This window comes from Herpailurus yagouaroundi, unplaced genomic scaffold (genome assembly GCF_014898765.1).
Source record: "Herpailurus yagouaroundi ecotype Mexico unplaced genomic scaffold, PumYag 100, whole genome shotgun sequence".
Taxonomy (NCBI): domain Eukaryota; kingdom Metazoa; phylum Chordata; class Mammalia; order Carnivora; family Felidae; genus Herpailurus; species Herpailurus yagouaroundi.
This window is the reverse complement of record NW_024412391.1, coordinates 48,853,889-48,876,566: the sequence shown is the minus strand read 5'-3', so window position 1 is coordinate 48,876,566 and position 22,678 is coordinate 48,853,889. Positions and strand designations below refer to the sequence as shown.

Here is a 22,678-nt window from a genome sequence, read left to right as displayed (position 1 = left end):
TATATATATAAATTATATATTATTATTATATATATATAGTGCTGTAATATAAATAGCTCATTCCCATCCATCAGGTCTTTGTTCAGATGCCATTTTCAAATCTCAGAAAGAATTATAACGTCCATCCCTCAGTATGTCTCATCCCACTCTATTTTTCCCCATAACACTTATCACTTGCTAATATGTTGTTTCACTTATTCATTTACTGTGGTTAACAGCTTTTCCCTCCTTCAGCTGCAGTGTAAGATCCATGGAAGCAAGGGTTCTGTATATTTTGTTAACCTGGCATGGTACCTGGAACGTTGCAGATGTTGAGTATGTCTTTTCATTAAGATGTAAGTTACCCACCATACAATTCACCCCTTTAAAATATTCATTTCAGTGGTGTTTAGCATATCCACAGAGTTGTACAACCATCATCACGGTCACTTCTAGAACATGGTCATCAGCCCCAGAAAAAAAACCCATATCCATTAGCTCCAATCACCCCATTCTCTCCAGGCTTAGGGAATCACCAGTCTGTTTTATGTCTTTTTAGATTTGCCAATATCTAAATGATCTATAGGCAAGTAAGAGGGATGACAACTCTTTCCCACACACATTTTGAGTGTTGAGGGTATTAAGACAAACAGTCTCCGGAGAAAGCCCTCGAGGGAAGTGCGTCCCCAGGGGAGTCGTTCCTGTAACCCAGCCTCATGTTGAAATCACATGGAAGTGAACTTTTAAAACAAATCAATGTCGATTGAAGTAGAATCACTAGTGATGACAGGCTGCCTGTTGGCAGCTGTGGAAAGCTCTCATGGATTCCAGTATGCAGCCTAGGGTTGAGAACCACTGCTTAAGTGAGAACTGATGTTTTGGTGAAGATGAGCAGGTCGTGGGAGCAAGGTTATTTGATCTGAATAGGACCATGATTCTAAAGGGTGTGTGGGAAGAGTTGCAGAATGTGCATCTTGGGGGTGTGAGTGTGGAGGCTGGGTCGGGAAGCAACAGCAGCAGAGTGATGACTGAAAGGATAGGGACAGTGGGCGTACATGGCCTTGAGGGTCCAAATTAAACTGTTACTTAACATGATTTTTATCCAGAGAATAGCTTAGAAGGTAGTGACTGAACAAGACAGGGTAATGGGCATACATGGCCCGTGGGTCCAAGTAAAATTGTTAGCCAAAATTGTTTCCATCTAGAGTTATTGTCCTCTGGGCACTCAGGTGGAAAGACGGACAAGTTCATGGAGACATTTACACTCTCCTCATCGATGTGACTGAGAAGTTAAAGACAGAACAAATACATGGGGTTATTAGTGGTGGTAGCCTTTCTAAGCCTCAGTGCCCTAAGCAAAAACAAGCAAACAACCAGAGATAGCTTCTTTGCAGAACTCTTATAAGTTACCTGAGACATGGAAAAGAGTGAATGTATGTGAATAAATTTTGTAAGGCCTTATAAATGTTAGGTTTTTTTTTCACCTAGAAATGTGAGTGGTGGTTTTTTTGTTTTTTTTTTTTTTCAGTTCAGCAACCCTGTGTGTTTTTGTTTTTCTTGAATTCCAGTATAATTGACATACAGTTAATACTAGTTTGGGGAATACGAAAGAGTGATTCAGCACTTTTATACATCACCTGGTACTCAGCATGATAAGTGTACTCTTGAGTCTCCCTAATTCCCCCATCTTCCACCCACCTGCTCTCTGGTAACTGTCCGTCTGTTCTTGGTATTTAACCATATGGTTTTTTGCTTTGTCTCTTTTCTTGTCCTTTTGTTTTATTTCTTAAATTCTACATATGAGCAAAATCATATAATATTTGTCTTTCCCTGACTGACTTACTTAGCCTTATACTCTCTGGCTCCATCCATGTTGTTGCACATGACAAGATTTCATTCTTTTTAATGGCTGCGTAATATTCTATTATACATATACCACTTCTTTATCTATCTATGGATGGACACTTGAGCTACTTCCATAATTTGGCTATTATAAGTAATGCTGCAGTGAACATAGGGGTGCCTAGGTCCTTTTGGATTAGTGTTTTCATGTTCTGTGGGTAAATACACAGTAATGCAATTACTGGGTCATTTGGTAATTCCATTTTTAATTTTGGGGGGGACTCTCCATACTGCTTTCCACAGTGGCTGCACCAGTTTGCATTCCCATCAGCAGTGCAAAAGTCTTCCTTGGGGAAATGAAAGTGTCATCTCATCAGAAGGTTCCCTTTCTTCCTTTGGAATATGCCACTTGGTTAGTTTTCAGAGGATTCCGATACACATGTGGTGTTAGGATTAGTTTGGGTTGATTCATGGCATGTACATCCATCCTTCTCCTTCTCTCGAGTAGAAGCTTCTTCTCTGTAGAGGGGAGCCTCTTTGTTTTTGTTTTTCCCCACCTCATATCATAGTGGCATCCGGGCTGACCCTTAGGTTGATGCTACTGAATGAAGCAATTAGATGGAGCCTTCTGGATTTGCAAAGCTGACTTGAGACATAAAGGGCTCCCTTTTTTGTGTTTGATTTCCAGACTCATTTTCCTTTCTGCAGACTTCTTCAAGGACTTATGAAGAAAAGAGTGAATTAAAAAGACACATGTGAAATGAGGTTTATATTCCCCAGCCTAAACCTAGGGTAAAGTTTATTATGAAAATGATTACTATAGTGTAAATACCAAAAAATATATTTTAATTAAAAAAATTTCTTCGTGCACTTATGCAACCACCTATTTGAACATAATACTGTCAAGAAAATATCCTAAAATTTGTTTGTGAAAATTTAAATCTCAAGGTATGGCACAACATTTATGATATTCTTTACTATGAGTTACCTGCTTTATTTCCCCTGCTAGATTAAACTGACCCTTTATAAAAAGGGGGACTTCTCTTTGATCCCCTGCACTCAACTGTGTGCACAGTAGGTGCTCAAACAGTTGAAACTACCAAATTCGGACACAAGACATACACGTATACTTTCTCTTACTCCTTTTAGCATCAGACATTAAAGTTATTTCAAACCTCCAGTTGCTTCAAGTTGTTCGCATTAAGCAGAAGTTAAAGCCACAGATCCCTTGCTGATAGGAGGATGCTTATTCGAAAAGATAGGATTTTTCTTGTGTCTTTAAGAAAATTGTGTGTCAATACCAAGGCTGTTGCTCATCCCACTAGGAGACTGAGTTTGATTTATTTCTAAGGTAACACTGTGGTCAGAGACAGTAGGAATGTTGCGCTGCTTTTCCTATATGTGTTCATATCAGTGGTACTTTTCCTATATGTGTTCATATCCAGTAGCTCTACTGGAGGAATTCTTCTGGCACCTTCTTTGCTGAAGCTCCATGGTCAACCAGTCAGTCAGACTCCTGCTGCTGCTGCGACACCCCCCGCGTCCAACCCACTCCAAGTAGGGCTCTTACTGCCCTCTCTTCTGAGGGCATGTTTCCATATTAGCGCCCCCCCCCCCCAGCCATGGGACTAGCTCCTTACTCATCTTGCTCATTACGGGGTCTCCAGATGCTGTTTCTTATAGAGGAGGTACTCCATAAATATTTGGTGATTGATGACCAAATGAATAAATTTCTTAACAAATTCTTTCCTATAATCTTATTTTTTGTAAAGTTGCTTTTGTAAAGAATGATCCTTATTCTTTAAAATCGATTTCTTAGGGTGGCGCCTGGGTGGCTCAGTTGGTTGAGCGTCCGACTTCAGCTGATTTCACGGTTCATGAGTTTGAGCCCCAGGTCAGGCTCTGTGCTGACAGCTCAGAGCCTGGAGCCTGCTTCACATTCTGTGTCTCCCTCTCTCTCTGCTTTTGCCCTGCTTGCACTCTCTATCAAAAATAAATAAACATTAAAAAAAAAAAAAATAGAAGGGTGCCTGGGTGGCTCAGTTGGTTAAGCGTCCATCTTTGGCTCAGGTCATGGTCTCACGGTTCATGAGATCGAGCCCCGTGTGGGGCTCTGTGCTGACAGCTCAGAGCCTGGAGCCTGCTTTGGATTCTGTGTCTCCCTCTGTCTTTCTGCTCCTCCCCCACTCACACTCTGACTCTCTCTCAAAAATGAATAAAACATTTAAAAATTTTAAAAAGAAGATATTAAAATAGATATCTTAGGGCACCTGGGTGGCTCCATCGGTTAAGCATCCAACTTCAGCTCATGTCATGATCTCATGGTTTATGAGTTCAAGCCCCATAGTGGGCTCTGCACTATCACTGCCGAGCCTGCTTGGGATTCTCTCTCTGTCTCTCTGTCTCTGTCTCTGTCTCTCTCTCTCTCTCTCTCTCTCTTTCTCTCTCTTTCTCTCTCTCTCCCCGTCCCCATCTCATGCTTTCTGTCTCAAAATAAGTAAATAAACCTTAAAAATTAAATCAAATAATTAAATAGGTTTCTCTTTGCCTCTCAAAGGAGACAGCTCCTCCCTTTGCAATGCTCCTTTCCACATTGACAGGGCATACAATTCCCTCTCAGAGGAGAGGCCGCCATGTCAGTTCCTGGGCACAGCCAGCAAGCCAATGGAGTTCCTGCAGACGGGATACCTTCCATTACCCTATCCAAGAAACAGAAGTCATCTCTTGTAGGGTTGGCCTGGAGTAAAAAGGATGAAATGCCTGAGCAAGATAGTGCATTTTAGCTTTGCTTATGTGGGGGTGATTACTCCATTGAAGTGAATGCATTTCTGTTGGCCTGCAATCCTTCCCAGTATCTAATTCCCTCTCACCTTGTTGGAGCAGCTGCCGATGTATGTAGAGGGCAGAGTCCCTTTCGCCTGAAGTCAGATGCAATAATAAACCAGATGTTGAATACCGCAGTTGACAGAATTCTGAGAGGTAAAAATACCGTACTTACCAGGTTGAATTCTATTTCACAGCCAGAGTTTTATTTGGCTTCTGAGAGTCCAGAGAGAATTCACATGTGTTCTCCAGGCTTTGGTCTCTCGTTTTCTTGTCTGTCATGCTGAGTCTTTTGCTCTGCCACACTGGCAGTTTATTGCATTCAACTCTGATTTTCAAGGTTTCCATCCCAATAACCGAAGGCCTGGACTTAATTGCCATGTTGACGGATGATGCTACAATCGCCACCTGGAATAACGAAGGGCTGCCCGGTGACAGAATGTCAACCGAAAATGCTGCTATCCTAACACACTGTGAGCGCTGGCCTCTGATGATAGATCCCCAGCAGCAGGGAATTAAGTGGATCAAGAATAAGTATGGAACTGACCTGAAAGTCACACACTTGGGCCAGAAAGGGTATGTGAGATCAGAAGGATTGGCTTTCTGCTAAGCTGCTGTGAAATGGGTCTCATTTCTCCGAAGTCCTGGCATTTGCTAGACCCCTCTGCTACTGTGCAGTGAGACAGTATGGCACACATTGTTTATCTGCTCGCTCCTGTTTCACATAAAGTATTTTCGCTGAAAGGTCATTTATGTTGGATGGCAGCCACTTAATCGGAAGATGAAATTAGGTTGAAGATTGGAACAAACACTGTGCCTGAGTGGAAAAATAGGTCATTTCCCTAAGGCCAAGTATGGAAATTAGATGTACCGTAATCCTTTAGGGCATTTGACATATGGCGACACAAGAATTGTCACCTGCGTTTATAGGCCTAATGGTGATTAGAATCCTATTTCTGAACATATACTTTGCCTAGAGTAGGATTGCAACATGGCTACAAGTCCCAACATGGAATGCCTTAAGATCATTTCTTCGTCACATTTTACATACAGTTTTTGAGAACTGAATCTACTGAGACTTTCTGTCTTTGGGTCCTCATGACAATACTGTATGATAAATAAAGTCTTGTATGTAGTTGGTTTTCAGTTAATTCTGAATACTTTTAGACTTACTAGTACTTCATTTGGCCCTTTTTTCATCTTTTCACACATAAAGTGAAATAAGGAATTTCTGCAGTCGTGCAGGTAAATGTACTCCTTGCTTATCTGAATACTTGGGGAAAATTATTTTTGAAGGGGAGAAACTATTTTTGGAGAGGGAGAATGAATGGAGAATTTGGAGAATGAGAATATAATGATAATTTACCACTTACCACAACCGAACCTAAAGGTTTTTTTTTAAATGAATGTTTGACAAAACCACAAGGCATTTAATATATTTTGAATTTTTTATCAAAAAAAGACCTGTTAAATTAATTTAAATTTATGATGTTTGGATAAGTTACATTTGTCTCAACCATGGTTATTGTCACAAGAACTAATTTACCCATGGACTTAGTCATACTGTTCAATTTCACTTGGAAAATATCACTGTGTAATTCATCTCAAAATGTACTCCTTATTTTCTATGTAATCTAATTGAATACTATATAAAAGTTTTCTCTAAGTTTGTCTCACTAAAAAAAATCTACATTACATCAAATATAATTTCAATAATTTGGAACATTTTCCCTGTGCTTATTGACATCTTTATGATATCAATTGTGATTGGATTTTAAGGTTTTTGAATGCCATTGAAACCGCTTTGGCCTTTGGAGATGTCATCTTAGTTGAAAATCTGGAGGAAACAATAGATCCGGTCCTTGATCCACTGCTTGGCAGGAACACAATTAAAAAGGGGAAGTAAGTGTTTTTGAATTTTTAACAAATATTTTGTGCTGCATATGAGTGTGATAGCTTTGTTTGTCAGGCTCAGGATCAAGCATAGTCCACTGGAATCTTCTTAGTGATGGTTCTGAGTTTTCATTCCATGGCACCTACATTCCAAGACAAAAGCAACCTCAAACCTTACGCAGACTTTCAGACTGTTTCCTTGATAGGTTTAGATTCATGTTAGCCAATTCCTGATTTATAAACCACAAAACGCATTGCCACATAGCTGAGGGTAGTTGCTCCTTTATTAGTTCACCCCAAAGAAGTTTAAGAGTTGGCAAAACACCTGTAGTGTGTTTGCCTAAACTGCAGATCTCTTGCATCCTAAGTCCACACACTTTGTTTTAATTCAGCGTCATCCAGCGTCATGGCATCCACAACATGAGGGTTTTGCCATGTTAGTGCTCTTTTCTAATAAACTTGAAATACTTGTAAGCATTAAACTCGTCATTGGGCCTCTGAAATCATTCCCAAACCAGCAGCGGTGCCACCAGCAAGTAGGAACACCCCCAGTGAGCTCTAGTTCCTTCCAAATAGCTGCCATTCCCCCTGGACACCCCACTCTCCAGGACATTCTCCCAGGGCACTGAAGCCACTTCTAAGTAGTCATCACAGCACTTGCTATAAATGTGTTCAAGGTCACCTGTAGCAAGTATGTCTCTGGCCAAGCCTGTGTGGGCTCACGGGGGCTTGTGACATTCCATAGGCTCCCTGTGCCTCTTCTCTCAGGACACCAGCCTTCACTAGACTTACTTCACTGCCTTTCCTTCCCTTTTGTTGTTGTTATTGTTTTTCCTTCACAGAGGGATCATTTCAGAATTTTCCCAACACCCTTTTTTTTTTTTGACATCTAGTCTCAGCCTCAAAGTCACCTGTCCCCTTTCCCCTCACCACCTTATTTCTGTCAGTTTTAAGTGGAAATAGGTCTACTTAAGGGTAACTAGCTTCTATTTTTTAAACAGTCCCTAACCGATTCGTATTTATTTTACAAGTAAACCCGTTTCCAGTGACTGACAACTTATAATTGCTTAATAAGCCAAAATTTACCCAGAGTTGCATTTAGAAAAATCTAATAAGCTACTTGACAAACTGTAACTCTGACATAAATATAATTGTAGCTGTGTCTGATGTGTTAAAAATATAGTGTAAAATCCTAAATGCCACTGAAGTGAAATCTTTGTTATTAAGGTTTTGACTCTATTAGGAAGACCTAAAATTTTTTTTCATTGACATACTCATTCTGTAGCTTTAAGATGAACCTTTAATAACACAATTTGGGTGTAAGAAATTTGGTCACATTCTCTTTCTCTCTGTCTCTATATATTACTTAAATATAGATATAGTAAATATGACTATATATATTTCATGTTATATATTACTTAAATATATAAATGATCTAAATACATAATATAAATTAAATATAATTAAATGTATACACACACACACACACACACATATATATATATATATATACACACATATATATATATAATCTGAAATTTCCAGGGACTGAATTTGAGTCCTAATTTTTCTTCAGCATAGATATAATTACGTACTATTGTGAATCCCAGAAGTCTTTTATTTCACAAACAAACATGTAAAGCATCAAGGCTTTATCACAAACAATCTAGAACGACTTATTTGAAATTCTATTATTACTTAAATATGTACAAATTCTATTAGGTTTTATAGAACAGATCATATCATTCCAGTATTTTTTTTAGAAGGTCAGGAGAGTTTTAAATGGTATGTAAGAATTTAACAAATGGTTTTTATCATGTGCATTTATTACGTTTCTACTTTCTAAACTGTTACATGTGGGAACAATGACTTATAAGAGTGTAAATTCAGATCTGTACCTCCAGTTTTTCCTATTTCCCTTTCCCTTGTGGATGTTTTTAGTGTCTTTTTCCAGAGAATCTCAGTGCTGGTGGAATCCCTGTGTATTGTATCAGTCCCTGAGTAAAACTTCTCTGAGTACTGTTATGCCAGGCACTGTACTGGGTCCTGCAGCTTCAAAGCCCAATAAGGTACAGACCCTGCCTTTAAGGAAGCTACATTTCCTTAGGGGAAGGACAGACGTATAAGCAATAGAAGTAGTATTACAGTGCCTTTGGTGTGATGATAGAAGTTCACATGGCAGGGATTCATCATTTCCATAGTGGAGACTTGGAATGGCTTTGTCGAAAAAAGCACACTTGATCAGATGGACATTTAATAGTAGTGTTGAAAGATGAGCGGACATTTGTCAGGTAGACAAGTGGAGAAGAGAATTTTGGAATGAGGGAACTAATACCAAATAGCAAAACACACAGAAGAGCCCAACAGCTTTGGGAGGACTGCAAATAGGATCCGCATTGAGGGAGAGTCTTGTGCTGGAAGGGAAAAAGGGTAGTAAGGCCTGGGTGAGGTGAAAACAGAGACACTGGCAGGACTCCCCAGAGTGGGGATGTCTGGGCACCCACAGATGTCTTCTAAGTTGGCCTTTTTCTATAGGTTGGTAATTCTACCTCTTTTCCCCAAACACACTAAATGGGCTCATTCCTATCAGTAACACTAGTTGACAACAGCAGTGGTTCTTTTTTTTTTTTTTTAAGTTTATTTTGAGAGAGAGAGAGAGAGTGTGTGTGTGTGTGTGTGCACAAGGGAGGGGCAGAAGGAGAGGGAGAGAGAGAGAATCCCAAGCAGGCTCGGCACTGACAGAGCCCAGTGTGGGGCTCCATCCCATGAAACATGAGATCCTGACCTCAGCCAAAATCAAGAGTTGGACACTTAACTGACTGAGCCACCCAGGCACCCCAACAATAGCAGTGTTTCTTGACCAAAGGACCTTGTCCTCCTGGAATAAGAAATCTGTAGTCTCCTTATTTTCACTTGAGAATCATAAGCATAAGTCAGTGGGGAAACTAGTGAAGACTGGTAAGTATCCTAGGATAGTAACATAATCACATTTGTTTCTGAAAGGACCTGCTATTGGTGGTGTGAAGTATTGATTGAAGGAGCATGGATGGACCTAGGGCCAGGATCTAATTAACAAACAATTATAATCATCCAGTTGAGATATAATATGACCCTAAACTAAGGGATACTAGAGAGAGAGGGGGGAGGACAAATGAAAGGATTCTCAAGGAGTTAATTTCATCAGTTCATGGTCATTAATGGGATTTTGTTGGTAGGGAAAAAAAGGAAGGTTTAAGGGTAATTTCTAGTCTTCTGCTAAGCTAAATGATGTTGGGATTTATAGAGAAATGTGGTAGGGAAAGAGGTAATGATTTCACTTATTAGACCCTCAGAGATTGAGGTGCTACTTTAAGATTCTCAAAAAAGGAAGTCTAAGAAGCCAATGGACATGTAAGTATGGAGCCTGATAAAGAGACCTTGGCTGACCACATAGATTGGGGAATATCTACACGGAGAGGTAGTTAAACCAACCTGGTAGATGTGATCATTTTGAAACATGTTGTACAGTCAGAAGATCAGAGATCTTCACAGATGACAAAAATGGGGACTAAAAGAATGACTAAATGTCCTCTCAGATGACCTGGTGATGTGGATTTGGAGTTATGGAGGGGATCTGGAGCCGAAAGCCAAGAAAGAATTCTTGAGACATTTTTGGTGCCAAAAGGTGGGGTTTTTTTAAGCACAGGGACAGGACCTGGGACAGAAAGACCTGCCCCGGGATTGTGAGAAGTGACTAACCACATACTTGGGAGTTGGGGGAGGTAAAGGCAAGGTAAGTTTCCAAAAGGACTTTCATCTGCCAAGAAGATACTGAGATCCTAGGGGCCTAGCTATTGTCAAACTAAGGTGGTTTTTCCCTCTAGCAAAGCATTAACTTTAAGATAGTTCCTGGAGGAATGTATACTCTACCTATCTCTAATATTTGTCAGTAGGCTGTAGGTTATAAGGAAATTTAATTTTATCTACTATTTCCTTCTGCCTTTGTTTCCCACATCACTATGACTCTCTGACAGTTAATACATATGTTGGAAACATAATTTCTCAACTTTTTTTTCCAAATAAATAGTCACTACCACTTTCAGTAGAATTCCTATGAATGCTGCTTGGCCATTGTTACTCTTCCTACTCTTTTTCCCCTAAACCTTGTTTATTTTCTCATCAATGTTTTGGAATATATATATATATAATTTTTTTTTTACCTACAACTTACAGTGTAATTCAGACCTTTCATTTCTTCATGCTGAATGAGGTAACGTCTTTACAGTCTCTCTCTGCTCACTCCTCTCCAACCCAGAGAGTGATTACGATAATCTTTTCCTAACACTGCTTCTGTCACTCACCTGTGGAAGAACCCATTAAGAATTCTGTGTTGTTGGCGCACCTGGGTGGCTCAGTTGGTTAAGCCTCGGACTTCTACTCAGGTCATGATCTCACGGTTTGTGACTTCGAGCCCCATGTCGGGCTCTGTGCTGACAGCTCAGAGCCTGGAGCCTGCTTCGGATTCTGTGCCTCCCTCTCTCTCTGCCCCTCCCATGCTCATGCTCTGTCTCTCTCTGTCTCTTGATAATAAGTAAACGTTTAAAAAAAAATTTTTTTTTAAAAAGAATTCTCTGTTGCCTGTTACATTGAATTGAAGCTCTTCTGTGAAGCCTAGGAAATGCTTTACCTATTTGATACTTCCATATTCCCTTCATTCACACAGATTAATTACCCCCTCCTATGATAGGCTGTTTTACTTACCTTTCTGCAAATCCCAAATTCACTTAATTCAGAATTCAACTGCCACTTAATTTATTAAATGAGAATTTTAAGTTTCCACTTTCAGGGCTTCCCATGCACAGTCCATTCTGTACTGGGCCACTGTGTCATTTTGCCTTTATCTGTCCGTCTTAGAATATGTGTAATTTTGGGGGCGCCTGGGTGGCGCAGTCGGTTAAGCGTCCGACTTCAGCCAGGTCACGATCTCGCGGTCCGTGAGTTCGAGCCCCGCATCAGGCTCTGGGCTGATGGCTCAGAGCCTGGAGCCTGTTTCCGATTCTGTGTCTCCCTCTCTCTCTGCCCCTCCCCCGTTCATGCTCTGTCTCTCTCTGTCCCAAAAATAAATAAACGTTGAAAAAAAAAAATTAAAAAAAAAAAAGAATATGTAATTTTTTTTCACTCCTATCTGTATTAGACTACAAGTTCTCTATGGGTAAGAAATACATAATGTATGTCTTTAAAAAGATGAATAAACCAAAGTAAAAATAAAACAATAAAAACATAGACTTATATTTTGGGTATTATGGCAGAGTAGATGTGTGAATGCTGAAAAGCAACTAAATATGTTAACATATTCACATCTTTTGGCACTTGGTTGACCAAAAAAAATAAAGGACTATAGGAATCAAATAGGCAAGGAACACTGAAGCTGGTTTTCTTCCTGAGGGCACCTGCTAAAACGCAATGACCTGGGTCTCTGTTTTGGTGGATACCTAGAACTTGGACCAAGCCATTTGAGGGTGTGAAGTCAGCTAAGAGACTCCTGTATAATGCTAGAAACTGTAGGGGCCCTACCTTCTGCTTAAGGGTAAATTTGTTAAAAACTAAACAAAACCCAGCCCTGCAGAAAGGAACGCTTTCCTTCTTGTACTTTGGTCCTGAAAAGAGGTGGAAAAACATCCTGTGAGAGTTCCTAATCAGAAACCATCCCTCTCGTAAATGTTCAAGACAAATTTTTACTTAGAGGCCCTAAAAACCTCAAACCAATAACTTATTTTTCAGTGGCATTGGATAGGTCATACTCCAATGTATTTGGCAGAAGCAAACAAAAATGCTGTCAGGAATTACGTACGTAACACTAGGCTTTAGAGGATTGTACGAGATACCATTTCAAAGTATCTGTGAGTTCACAGGCAGATATGGCATCATGAGCAAGAGCCAGTGGAAGCATCAGTAACAGCATCCTTCTCCTTTCTGCTTTATTTTGATTTTCCTTGAATGTCAATAAGGATATGTTTATTGCCTTCCATGGATTGTGTATTGTTAACTTTTCTAATGTTTTCCATTAGATTTTTCATGAATTTCTTTCATTCCTCATTTTTTTTTTTTTTGGCTTCCACTCATTGTACTCTTTCCAACATGATTTTGAATTTATTGTTTCTTTGAATATACATTTTTCCATCTTTTCCCTAGGACTCGCTATGGGAGGAAAAGTTAATGCAGTGATTAATCCACAGTCTTGAAGTAGCTATGTAAATATTTTCGAGAGGGGCGCCTGGGTGGCTCAGTCGGTTGAGCATCTGACTTCAGCTCAGGTCGTGATCTCACCGTTAGTGAGTTTGAGCCCCGCGTCGGGCTCTGTGCTGACAGCTCAGAGCCTGGAGCCTGCTTTCGATTCTGTGTCTCCCTCTCTCTCTGCTCCTTCCCTGCTCATGCTCTGTCTCTCTCTCTGTCTCAAAAATAAATAAAACATTAAAAAAAAACTTAAAGTATTTTCAAGAGAGACTTTAAGGTTGTGAGGTGAGGCTTATGTACTAGCATGTAGTTGTCAGAAATTGGCCCTTGGAGGGGACCCGGGGGGCTCAGTCAGTTGAGCATCCAATTCTTGATTTCAGCTCAGGTCATGATCCCAGGGTTGTGAAATTGAGCCCCACATCAGGGTGCACGCATGGAGCCTGCTTAGGATTTTCTCTCTACCCCCCTTCCTCTGCCCCTCTCCCCCATTCTCTCTCTTTCTCTCTCAAATAAATAAGTAAATAAATAATTGAAAAAATAGCACCAGGGTAGAAGAAGTAGGATAAAATTTGGTTCAAATCTTGGCCCGATACCCTCCAGTTTGGTGATGTGGAATAAGTTATTTAGGCCATTTTTCTATGTTTACATTTTCTTACCTGGTGAGGAAAAAAATACAAACTGAGCATAGCACACATAGGTAGTGAGAATAGATTATGTCTCTTGAATCTTGAACCACTGATAAGTACAGTGAGAGTATGAATCAGAGACTAAGCCAGAGATCCAGAAGTGTAAGCCATTGTTTTTTGGACGTGGGACGTGTGAAAAAGGAATCAGTCATATCTTTTGATGTTTTAAGTTGCCTCCTAAGAACAATAGAGAGTTTTGGTCATTTAAGTTGTATTATTTAATGCTGATACATATAAAATACATAACATATAAAATTATATAAAGCATAATGATAAATTAGATAAGTATCTTCCATTCAAATTATGAACTAAATTCTTTAAGCTGCCTTTGTGCTCCTCTCATTTCCCATTGGGCCTCCTCTCCCAAAGGTAGTATTCTAAATTTTGTTATCATGTCAAAGCTTTATTTAAAATAGTTTCATTTATTTTTGTTTGAGTTGGGGCTTTACAAAAATGTCACATAGTGTGTGTGTGTGTGTGTGTGTGTGTGTGTGTGTGTGTGTGTGTGTGTGTGTATGTGTGTGTGTATAAAGGGATTTGAAGTTTCTCCTATTAGGTGTCTAAGACTCACCCATATTCTTCTAGCTCTAATTGTTTCATTTTCATCATTGAAATAGTGGTGTCACTTTACCGCAATTTATTAAATGTTCTTATTGAAGGGCCTTGAGGTTATGTTTATGTTTTCTATTCTAAGAAGCCAGGCTGCTATGAATGGTAACATACTGATGATTCGTTTATGCATCTACAGGTGCACACAGCAAGAGATTCTTCATAGTTCGTATTCTGGAGCAGAAGAGTTAAGGTGTAGAGTGTGTGCACAATAAGCTTTAAAACACAACACCAGGGGTGCCTGGGTGGCGCAGTTGGTTAAGCGTCCGACTTCAGCCAGGTCACGATCTCGCTGTCCATGGGTTCGAGCCCTGCGTCAGGCTCTGGGCTGATGGCTCAGAGCCTGGAGCCTGTTTCCGATTCTGTGTCTCCCTCTCTCTCTGCCCCTCCCCCGTTCATGCTCTGTCTCTCTCTCTCCCAAAAATAAATAAATGTTGAAAAAGAAAAAAAAAAATTAAAACACAACACCAAATTGTTGTCCATAGTGTTCCTAGAAATTCAAATGCTCCCCACCAGTGTGTAAGAACTGTGGTGTCTTTGAGAGAACGGAGGTAGGAGCTTCGACTCATCTGCTGTTTTGTGTAATACAGTAGAGTTCTGTATGGACTACTATTAGCCACCTCTGCTGAGGAGGAACTATTCTACTTCCTTTTTTTTTCACACCTCTTAGTTGTGAATGGAAAAAATTGAGAATACTCCACATTTTGTTACCAGTTGATAAAAACTTTAAAAGTACTTGGGAATAATGTTTGATATTTTAGTGATAGTATTATTTTCATCTGACAAAATGTCTGTTTAAACAGGGTAAATGCTTTCTTGTTACTTCATGTAACACTAAGAAAAAAAGAAAAATTTTAAAAATTCATACATGTGCAAACTAGAAGGTGATATGCAAAATTAAAATACATTGGTTGAAGTAAGAATTATTTTTCTTCTAATGCTGTAAATAAAAAGGAGAAAACAATGGAAAAGAAAACTAATGAGGAAAGGTCCATAGGGCTTTTAATAGAAATACCCATTTGTAATATTATAACAGGAACAGAAAAATTGTGAGTTTACCTTGATCACATCCCAGACTAACCTACATGATTATAAATTTTCTGATGGGCCTCCTGTTCTGATGTTCAACAATGAACATTTTGCTTAACTTTTTTTCTAGTCCCTTCTATCATTACATTTCTTTGCTGTCCTGTCTGTGCAATTACCTTTGTGATTATAGACGTTTCCCTTGTATTGTAAAGACAAGATAGCTTGGAAAACAAGGAAAAGAGGATTGCAAAGCGGGTGCATGTCTTCATTGTATCCTATTCCTCCCATGCAGGTGGGATACTCCTTGCATTGCACACTCTTGAAAGTCACATCCCTCACAAAGTTTTCCGCTATTAATAGTGTTTTTGTTTTTTTCAGTTCTGTTTGTTTTAGGGGCCTTTTTTTTAACCAATATTAGTTTATTCTTCCTAATAATGAATGTCTGAGAAGATGCTTGTGATAGATATAGCATAGTCCAAAAGTTGAAGTTCATTAATAATTGGAATGTTGTGGAGTATGAAGTAATGAATACTAATTACTCCTTTCATGTCTGACAGCTCCCTGTGGACCAATACATCAGCCCAGACTTTAATTTGGTTCTAGTAATGGTTTCATCAATAGCACATTAAATCTGTGTTTGAGAAGATATACAGTTGAACCTGACCCACATAGTAGATACCACTGTCATAAAATGGCCACAGGCTGACAACAGCTGGGTAATTACAAATAATTAAATCCACCAAACTCCAGACAATCCTAATTTTAAGTAAAATACATCTTATCATATCAATCGACAGAAAACATATCTGGGGAGATTTATCAACATGTACCTTTTCCAAAGCAAATTTACTGGCTTACATATTAGAGAAGCTGCTGATCTGTGAAACATCTTCGTAAAATTATATCTCTTTAATCTTTCAAATCCCCCCCCCCCCCGCAAATATTATTGAAGTAGTTTTTGGACTTTAATCTTATCTGGAGTAACTTTATTGTAAGGTATAATTTCAGATTGTTTCTGAACTTATAAATATTTTTTAAAAGGCATTTTGTACTTTTCCTCTATTCTTCATGTACTTATCCTTTTAATAATAATCTTCAAGTAGCATGCCCTATATAGAAACTTAAAACTAACAGTGAGGTGCCTGCGTGGCTCGGTCACTTAAGTGTCTGACTCTTGATTTTAGCGCAGTTCTGGATCTCTGAGTTGTGAGTTCAAGTTCCACATGGAGTTCGTGCTGGGTATGAAGCCTACTTTAAAAAGATTTAAAAAACTAACAGAAATATTAGCTATATAATATAAATTTAATTTACACAAATAATAAGGTAAAAGCTATTTTACAGATATTTATCATGATTGTGTTTCCTAAAAGTGGTACTAAGATTAATAGGGGGAATCGTGGGGCGCCTGGGTGGCGCAGTCGGTTAAGCGTCCGACTTCAGCCAGGTCACGATCTCGCGGTCCGTGAGTTCGAGCCCCGCGTCAGGCTCTGGGCTGATGGCTCAGAGCCTGGAGCCTGTTTCCGATTCTGTGTCTCCCTCTCTCTCTGCCCCTCCCCCGTTCATGCTCTGTCTCTCTCTGTCGCAAAAATAAATAAACGTTGAAAAAAAATTAAAAAAAAAATAGGGGGAATCGTTTTCAGTTAGCACATTTTCAGTTTGTTCAACATTATTATGTTCCTTGGGTTTGATGCTACATGATTATATTACAGTTGATTATAGATATTTTTACATGGGGTCTTGGGTGGGACTTTAGAACAATGTTAAATTAAATCCCACACTGTGATAAAATGTGCTCTCTTGAGCTGGAAGCTTCTAGTTTTTAAATAAACTCAGGAGGTATGTAGTTCTCTCATTATATCCCTTGTGGGTAGGAATCACTTTATTTTCAAGTTAATTCATGCCCTCCTACGATATAACTCAACATTCTAGTCTATCCTAATTTCTAAATTCAAAATAAAGTTGAATTACAGAAAAGACCTTTCTGTTCCTAAATTCAATCCAGATTTTTTTTTTTTTTTTTTTTTTTTAGGACACATAGTCGTCTGTGTAGTAGTTGTTTGACTTTATGTGAAGGTAAATTCCAAACAGACCACAGACAAAGAACTTGACCTTATTTTCTTTAAAAAAGAAGTTTTCCTTAAAAAAAAATGCAAATGGAACCAGAATTTTTTCATGCTGCCTCATAATATTTCAGTATGGATATATTGAAATATGGTATATATCAAAATATGTGTCACAATATTTAACATATAATGCATAGTATATATATTTTCTATATCTCAAAGGAAATAATCTATGATTTTCTTGTTTAGCTTCCATTTTTCTTTCTAAGCAATGGTACCTGGAGTCCTGCACCATGAGTCTTTTTTTTCTTTTCTTTTTTTTTTTTTATAATTCTAATTGAAGTTTGCTTTTATCTGAGAAGGACGTGTTGGTTATATTAACTATATGAAGCAACAAAACAACTCATTTCTATTCAGGACTTTCTTCCTTTTCCTGCGCCGCCTGGCCAGCTGCGCGGCTTTCAGCCGAAACCTTTCTTGAGGGGCGGGGTTTGACCAACTCTGCGGCCCCTCCTGCTGTGGTTGCTAAGTAACGCGGCCCGCTGCCGCGCGTCCCCGGGTGCTGCAGCCGCGCTCCCGGCCAAGCTGTCCCAGCCAAGCTGTCGCAGCTCCCAAGGCCAGTGGAGAAGCGGCTAATTTTAAACAGCGGGACGTGCAGTGAGGTTTTAGATGTCTATAGAAAAGTGTTTTTTTTTTCTTTCTTTCATTTCTTGAGTGTGTTTTTACCCCAACCAATGCGACTGTCTTACTCACTTATCTCAAAACCCACCTGCAATCTCTTTACCTTGACAAACAGGCTCTGATTCCTCCTATTCAGGGAACTTGTGTGAATTGTCCATCTCAAAGTGAGAACCTTCATTACACTGATACAGTATCTTAGGGAATTTCTGTCTAAACAGCACTGTGAGAAAGACTTTGCAACCTTTTTAACAAAAGAGTTGTCGTCATCATCATCAAAATAAAGTCTCCTGCAGCCATTCCTAGTGAAGACCCCAGTCTGCCACAGAAGCAAGTCCTTGTCCTAAACTGAGTATGTTGCTTTTCCAAATTTTGTTTTAGATGGCAATAAAAAAAATAATAATGACGTTGTTTGTTCATGTGCTCAGAATATCTCATCACTAGGGAAAGTCATTCAGCAGCAACACTGAATCTTGAGAACAGTTCCACCAACAGTAAAAGCTACTTCCTTACCTTCCAGACACATACCTTAGATATAAAACGTCCAGGTTATAATATCCAACTTGAAATTCTCATCTTGATTATGTTGAGATCATGCTGCCTCAACGCACACAGATTCTGGTTTTCAGGTAAATTTGATGATTGGGAGAAATGTTTCCCCATGTCTGTCACAGAAATGCTGTGAACTTTGGTTAAGCCATCATTTCATGTGTGTGTGTGTTTGTTTTTGTTGTTCTTTTTTTCTTTTAATTTTAGTTGAATCAAAACTAGTGACATATAGTGTAATAATGGTTTCAGGAATAGAATTTAGTGATTCATCACTTACATCTAACACCCGCTGCTCATCCCAACAAGTGTCCTCCGTAATGCCCATCACCCATGTAGTGGTTTTGATGTCGTTTGTTTACCAGTCCTTCACAATAGTGATGACCTTCTGTGACTTGAAGAAATTAGAAACCTTTTCATTCCAAAACACCTTTCAGCTGAACTTTGAATAAACTTTGAAAGAATTTTGAAATTCGAAATGTATCTGGGTTTTATTTAAACCTGACCTATGGAAAACCAAATTAATAGTTAACTTGTAGATGGTGGTCTTTTATACAATAATTTATGCCACTAACTAGTGAGCATTTTGGTGTTTTTAAAAGACTCTCTTTTTTTTCCTGAGAGCCAAAAGATAGAAAATTTTTCTCTACTTTGATTTATTTTAAAGATTTTATAAATCATTTTATAAAAATATCTACCAGAAATTACAAGTCTTTGGTTAGACCTGGGCACCTCAATAATTAGTACTATTCTCCTTCTCTAAGCAAAGATCAGCAGGGCACATTCTCTGAGCTGTGTCTTTACATTTTTTCTTCTAGCGGCTGTAGATGGTTACTGAGTCCATCATATTTTCTCACTACCCTTTTGTGATCGACGGTCAGATAGGTCATTGGAGGCTGCGGTCACAAGCTGTCAGTATCAAACAGCAAATTAACCTACAGTGTGCTGTAGTGAAATGAACTTTATACTAGGAGTCTAGAGACCCAGGTTCTAGTCCCAGCTCTGCCACTAAGCTATGTGACCTTGGACAAGTCATAAACTATTTGGGTCCATAAAAAGGAATCAGTTGAATGATCTCTAGGGGCCCTTCTTGCTCTAAAACTACAAGTCTGCTAGGTGAAAATGTTTTTGATTCACCCTATGTCCTATCCAATAAAACTGTAGTGTTTGTATTATGGAAAATAATTTTATTTCTGATCTGAAGTCATATAATCAGTCACCTGCACACCAGGCAGTGAGAAAAGGGGGCAGGAGAAGGTCACTGTCTTGAAAGGGTGAATAAAAACCCTCTAGGAGCAACCCTACCCAAAGCTTCAGAGATTGCTGCCCCACGTGATTCTCATGGTGGTGTAATGTCAGGGGCAAGTCCTGTTCGTGGGGGACATGGGGCCAGAAAATGGGTTAAGAACTACTATTTTAAGATAATAGCCACAGTTCCAAGTTTTATGTTGTTCTTCACACCTGCTCTTGCTTCTCATTGGAGTTTAGGTTCAAGAGCTCATAGCTACCCACTATATTCTAGAAGTCATAACTTCTGGACTCCTGTCTTTCACAGAAACAGTGAAGTGATTGTTTGCTTTTCCCACCCCTCTGGTTAACTCCGTTGTTTTTTTGGATCCTTCAAATCATGAGAGAGCACTAGCAGTCTGTTTAATTTTCCCAGATAGGAGATTAACCAAAAATTAACCTAGCAGCAATGATAAAACCCACTGAGTCATTATGCAGTTTTTGCCTTTCATAGATCATAAACACCCCAATTGAGGATAATTTACTATCCCTGGGAAATCTGAACTTATCAAATAATGTTTCCAAGCAAAATGTAAAACCCAATTTTGTAGGCAGACATCCTTCTCTTTTCCTCTGATTAACTGTCTCCTCACTGATACAATCAGACCCGTCCCTCAAGCAGGTAGGTTTCTCATTCTCAAACTGGGGTATGAGTGCCTCATGGTATACGTTGGTGTACAAGGGAAGTGTGCAAGATAAATTTTGAGCCACAGAATTGTCTCTGAGCTATTTTATGGAGCATTGCTTTATCTCAGATATTTGGTTAAGTATTTAACCAGTTTAAAGCTTTTTCACCTACACCCAGAAGTAAAATTGTTCAAACCACATGCTTCATGTTGGCCAATCTCACACTTTTCTTCATGAAAGCCTTTGGAGGGGAGCAATGTTATGTGTAGTAGCTGATGGGAAAAATCATAGCGTGGTGTTACTGGGAAGTCGAGTGGGATTAGCTGCCGTTTCCTTGGAGGAGATTACATTCCTAGCCCTAACAGCGTGATCTTCTAGAGTGGCGAGAGGGTGAACAACCTGTCCTGATGCAACCCATGAGGTAAGAATGGTTTTTAAAGGGTTGTCAACCAAGATGAGTATTTGAGAAAGATGTATATGGCCTACAAAACCTGAAGTATTTGCTCTCTGGCCCTTGATAGAAACAGTTCTCCAGTCCCTGCTCTAGAGAGCTTTCTCCCTGAGGCCCAGCCACCTAGAACTTCCAAAAGTAAGTTAGTCATCTTGTGGAGGCTTGTTTTGATTTTCACATGTGGACGATATACACATCCTCACATATAGACCTCGAAATTAAACTGACTTGTCACCTCAGTTCCTCAGCCTGTGACACCGAGATAAGTAGACAACAATAAGAGAAATGGTGGAGTTGGTTTGTTCAGTGTTCTTCATTTAAATGCAATTTTTTATTTTCCTTTTATTTTTAATTTTTTTCTGTGTTTATTTTTGAGAGAGAAAAAGACTGCGCGCAAATGGGGGAGGGGCAGAGAGAGAGGGAGACACAGAATCCAAAGAAGGCTGTGAGGTGTCAGCAGAGAGCCTGAGGTGGGGCTTGAACTCATGAACCGTGAGATCATGACCTGAACCAAAGTCAGATGCTTAACCGACTGAGCCACCCAGGCTCCCCTAAATACAATTTTATAAATTATAAAAAAGTTTACATTCTCTTTCTATCTGGGGCTAAAGGTTAGTGGTTAAAACCAGAAGTTTATGAAGTATGAACTCAAATCCAGTAAAAATTCATAAACAAATTAGGGAAAATTGAATCTAAAATCAAGGAAGGTTGTGACAGACCTGGCATTTCTGAAATACTGCTCTGAGAAGGAATGAATTCAAACCAAGATGGAGCCGTAATCAGAAAATCCCAAGAAGCACCAGAGGTTTATTCAAGTATGGGTTTTATTACTGTGATGATACAAATGAGTATCAGTTTGAATCCTGCTTACATATGAGAACCGAGACATAGTAATTACATGAAACCTTCATTCTTGAAAGTTCCTTTAAAAGCCAGTCCTGTAAATCCTGAAGCCTAGGGTAATGGTAATGCAGTGAATAGTGCTAGTGAAGAAAGACGTTCTCAAAGCTACTTTTGAGATCAGTTTTGGGAACCCTTGGAAAGAGAAATTCAAGCAATGGGAAAAATTTTGTTCTAAACAAAGATGTGGTTGAATATGTTTTCAGTCAACAAGAAGTGGGTTAACTAAGAAAGATAGCTTTGTCATAGAAGACCATCCTGTGACATGCCTCACTGTGCTCAAAAGCATGAGCGTCTGAGAAACCAGTTATCAGCACAGTTCCTTACCTTACAGGTTGATAAAAGCCCATATGGTACGAACTGACCTTTTGCTAGCTTTTTGTTGTTTTTGTCTTTCTTGGTAGCACTGTTACTATTCACATACTGTGCAATTTCATCATATAAAGTGCACAAGTAAGTGGGTTTCCGTATATGCACGCACTGGGCAGCCATTACTACGGTTTTAGGCTGAGACTCTTGGGCACCCACTCGTGTCCTTTCTGTCTCTACAGATGTGCCCATTCTGGACGTTTCCTGTAAGTAGAATCATAAAATATGTCGTCCTGTGTGGCTACCTGCTTTTACTTGGCACAGTCTTTTCAAAGTTCATCCACGTTAGGTATTATCAGTACTTCTTTCCTTTTTGTTGCCGAGTAACATTCCTTTGTTTGGATGCTCTGTAGTTGGTTTATTCTTGAGTTTACAGGCATTTGGATTTTTTCCCCCTTTTGGCTATTAGGAATAACACTGCTATGAACCTTTGTGTATAGATCTTAAGTGGACCTGTGTTTTCATTCTTTGGGATCTTGGAGCAGAATAGCTTGGTTAAATGGTAGCTTTGTGTTTAAGATTGTGAGAAACTGCCGAATTGTTTTTCAAAGTGGACCTGCAATTTTACATTCCCACCAACAGCGTATAAAGGGTTCTGGTTTCTCTATATCCTTGCCAACACTTGTTATGGTTTTGTGTGTGTGTGTGTGTGTGTGTGTGTGTGTGTGTGTGTGTGTGTGTGT

At 39.3% G+C, this 22,678-nt stretch overlaps 1 protein-coding gene across 1 annotated transcript in view; it reads left to right on the top strand.

The window, feature by feature from the left end:
* DNAH11 (dynein axonemal heavy chain 11) overlaps nucleotides 1–22,678 on the top strand; it is a 358,576-nt gene that overhangs the window by 271,059 nt on the left and 64,839 nt on the right. Inside the window, 2 exon segments of the mRNA XM_040472462.1 lie at nucleotides 4,985–5,220; nucleotides 6,424–6,546. Of these exon segments, the coding sequence (XP_040328396.1) occupies nucleotides 4,985–5,220; nucleotides 6,424–6,546 (359 nt within the window).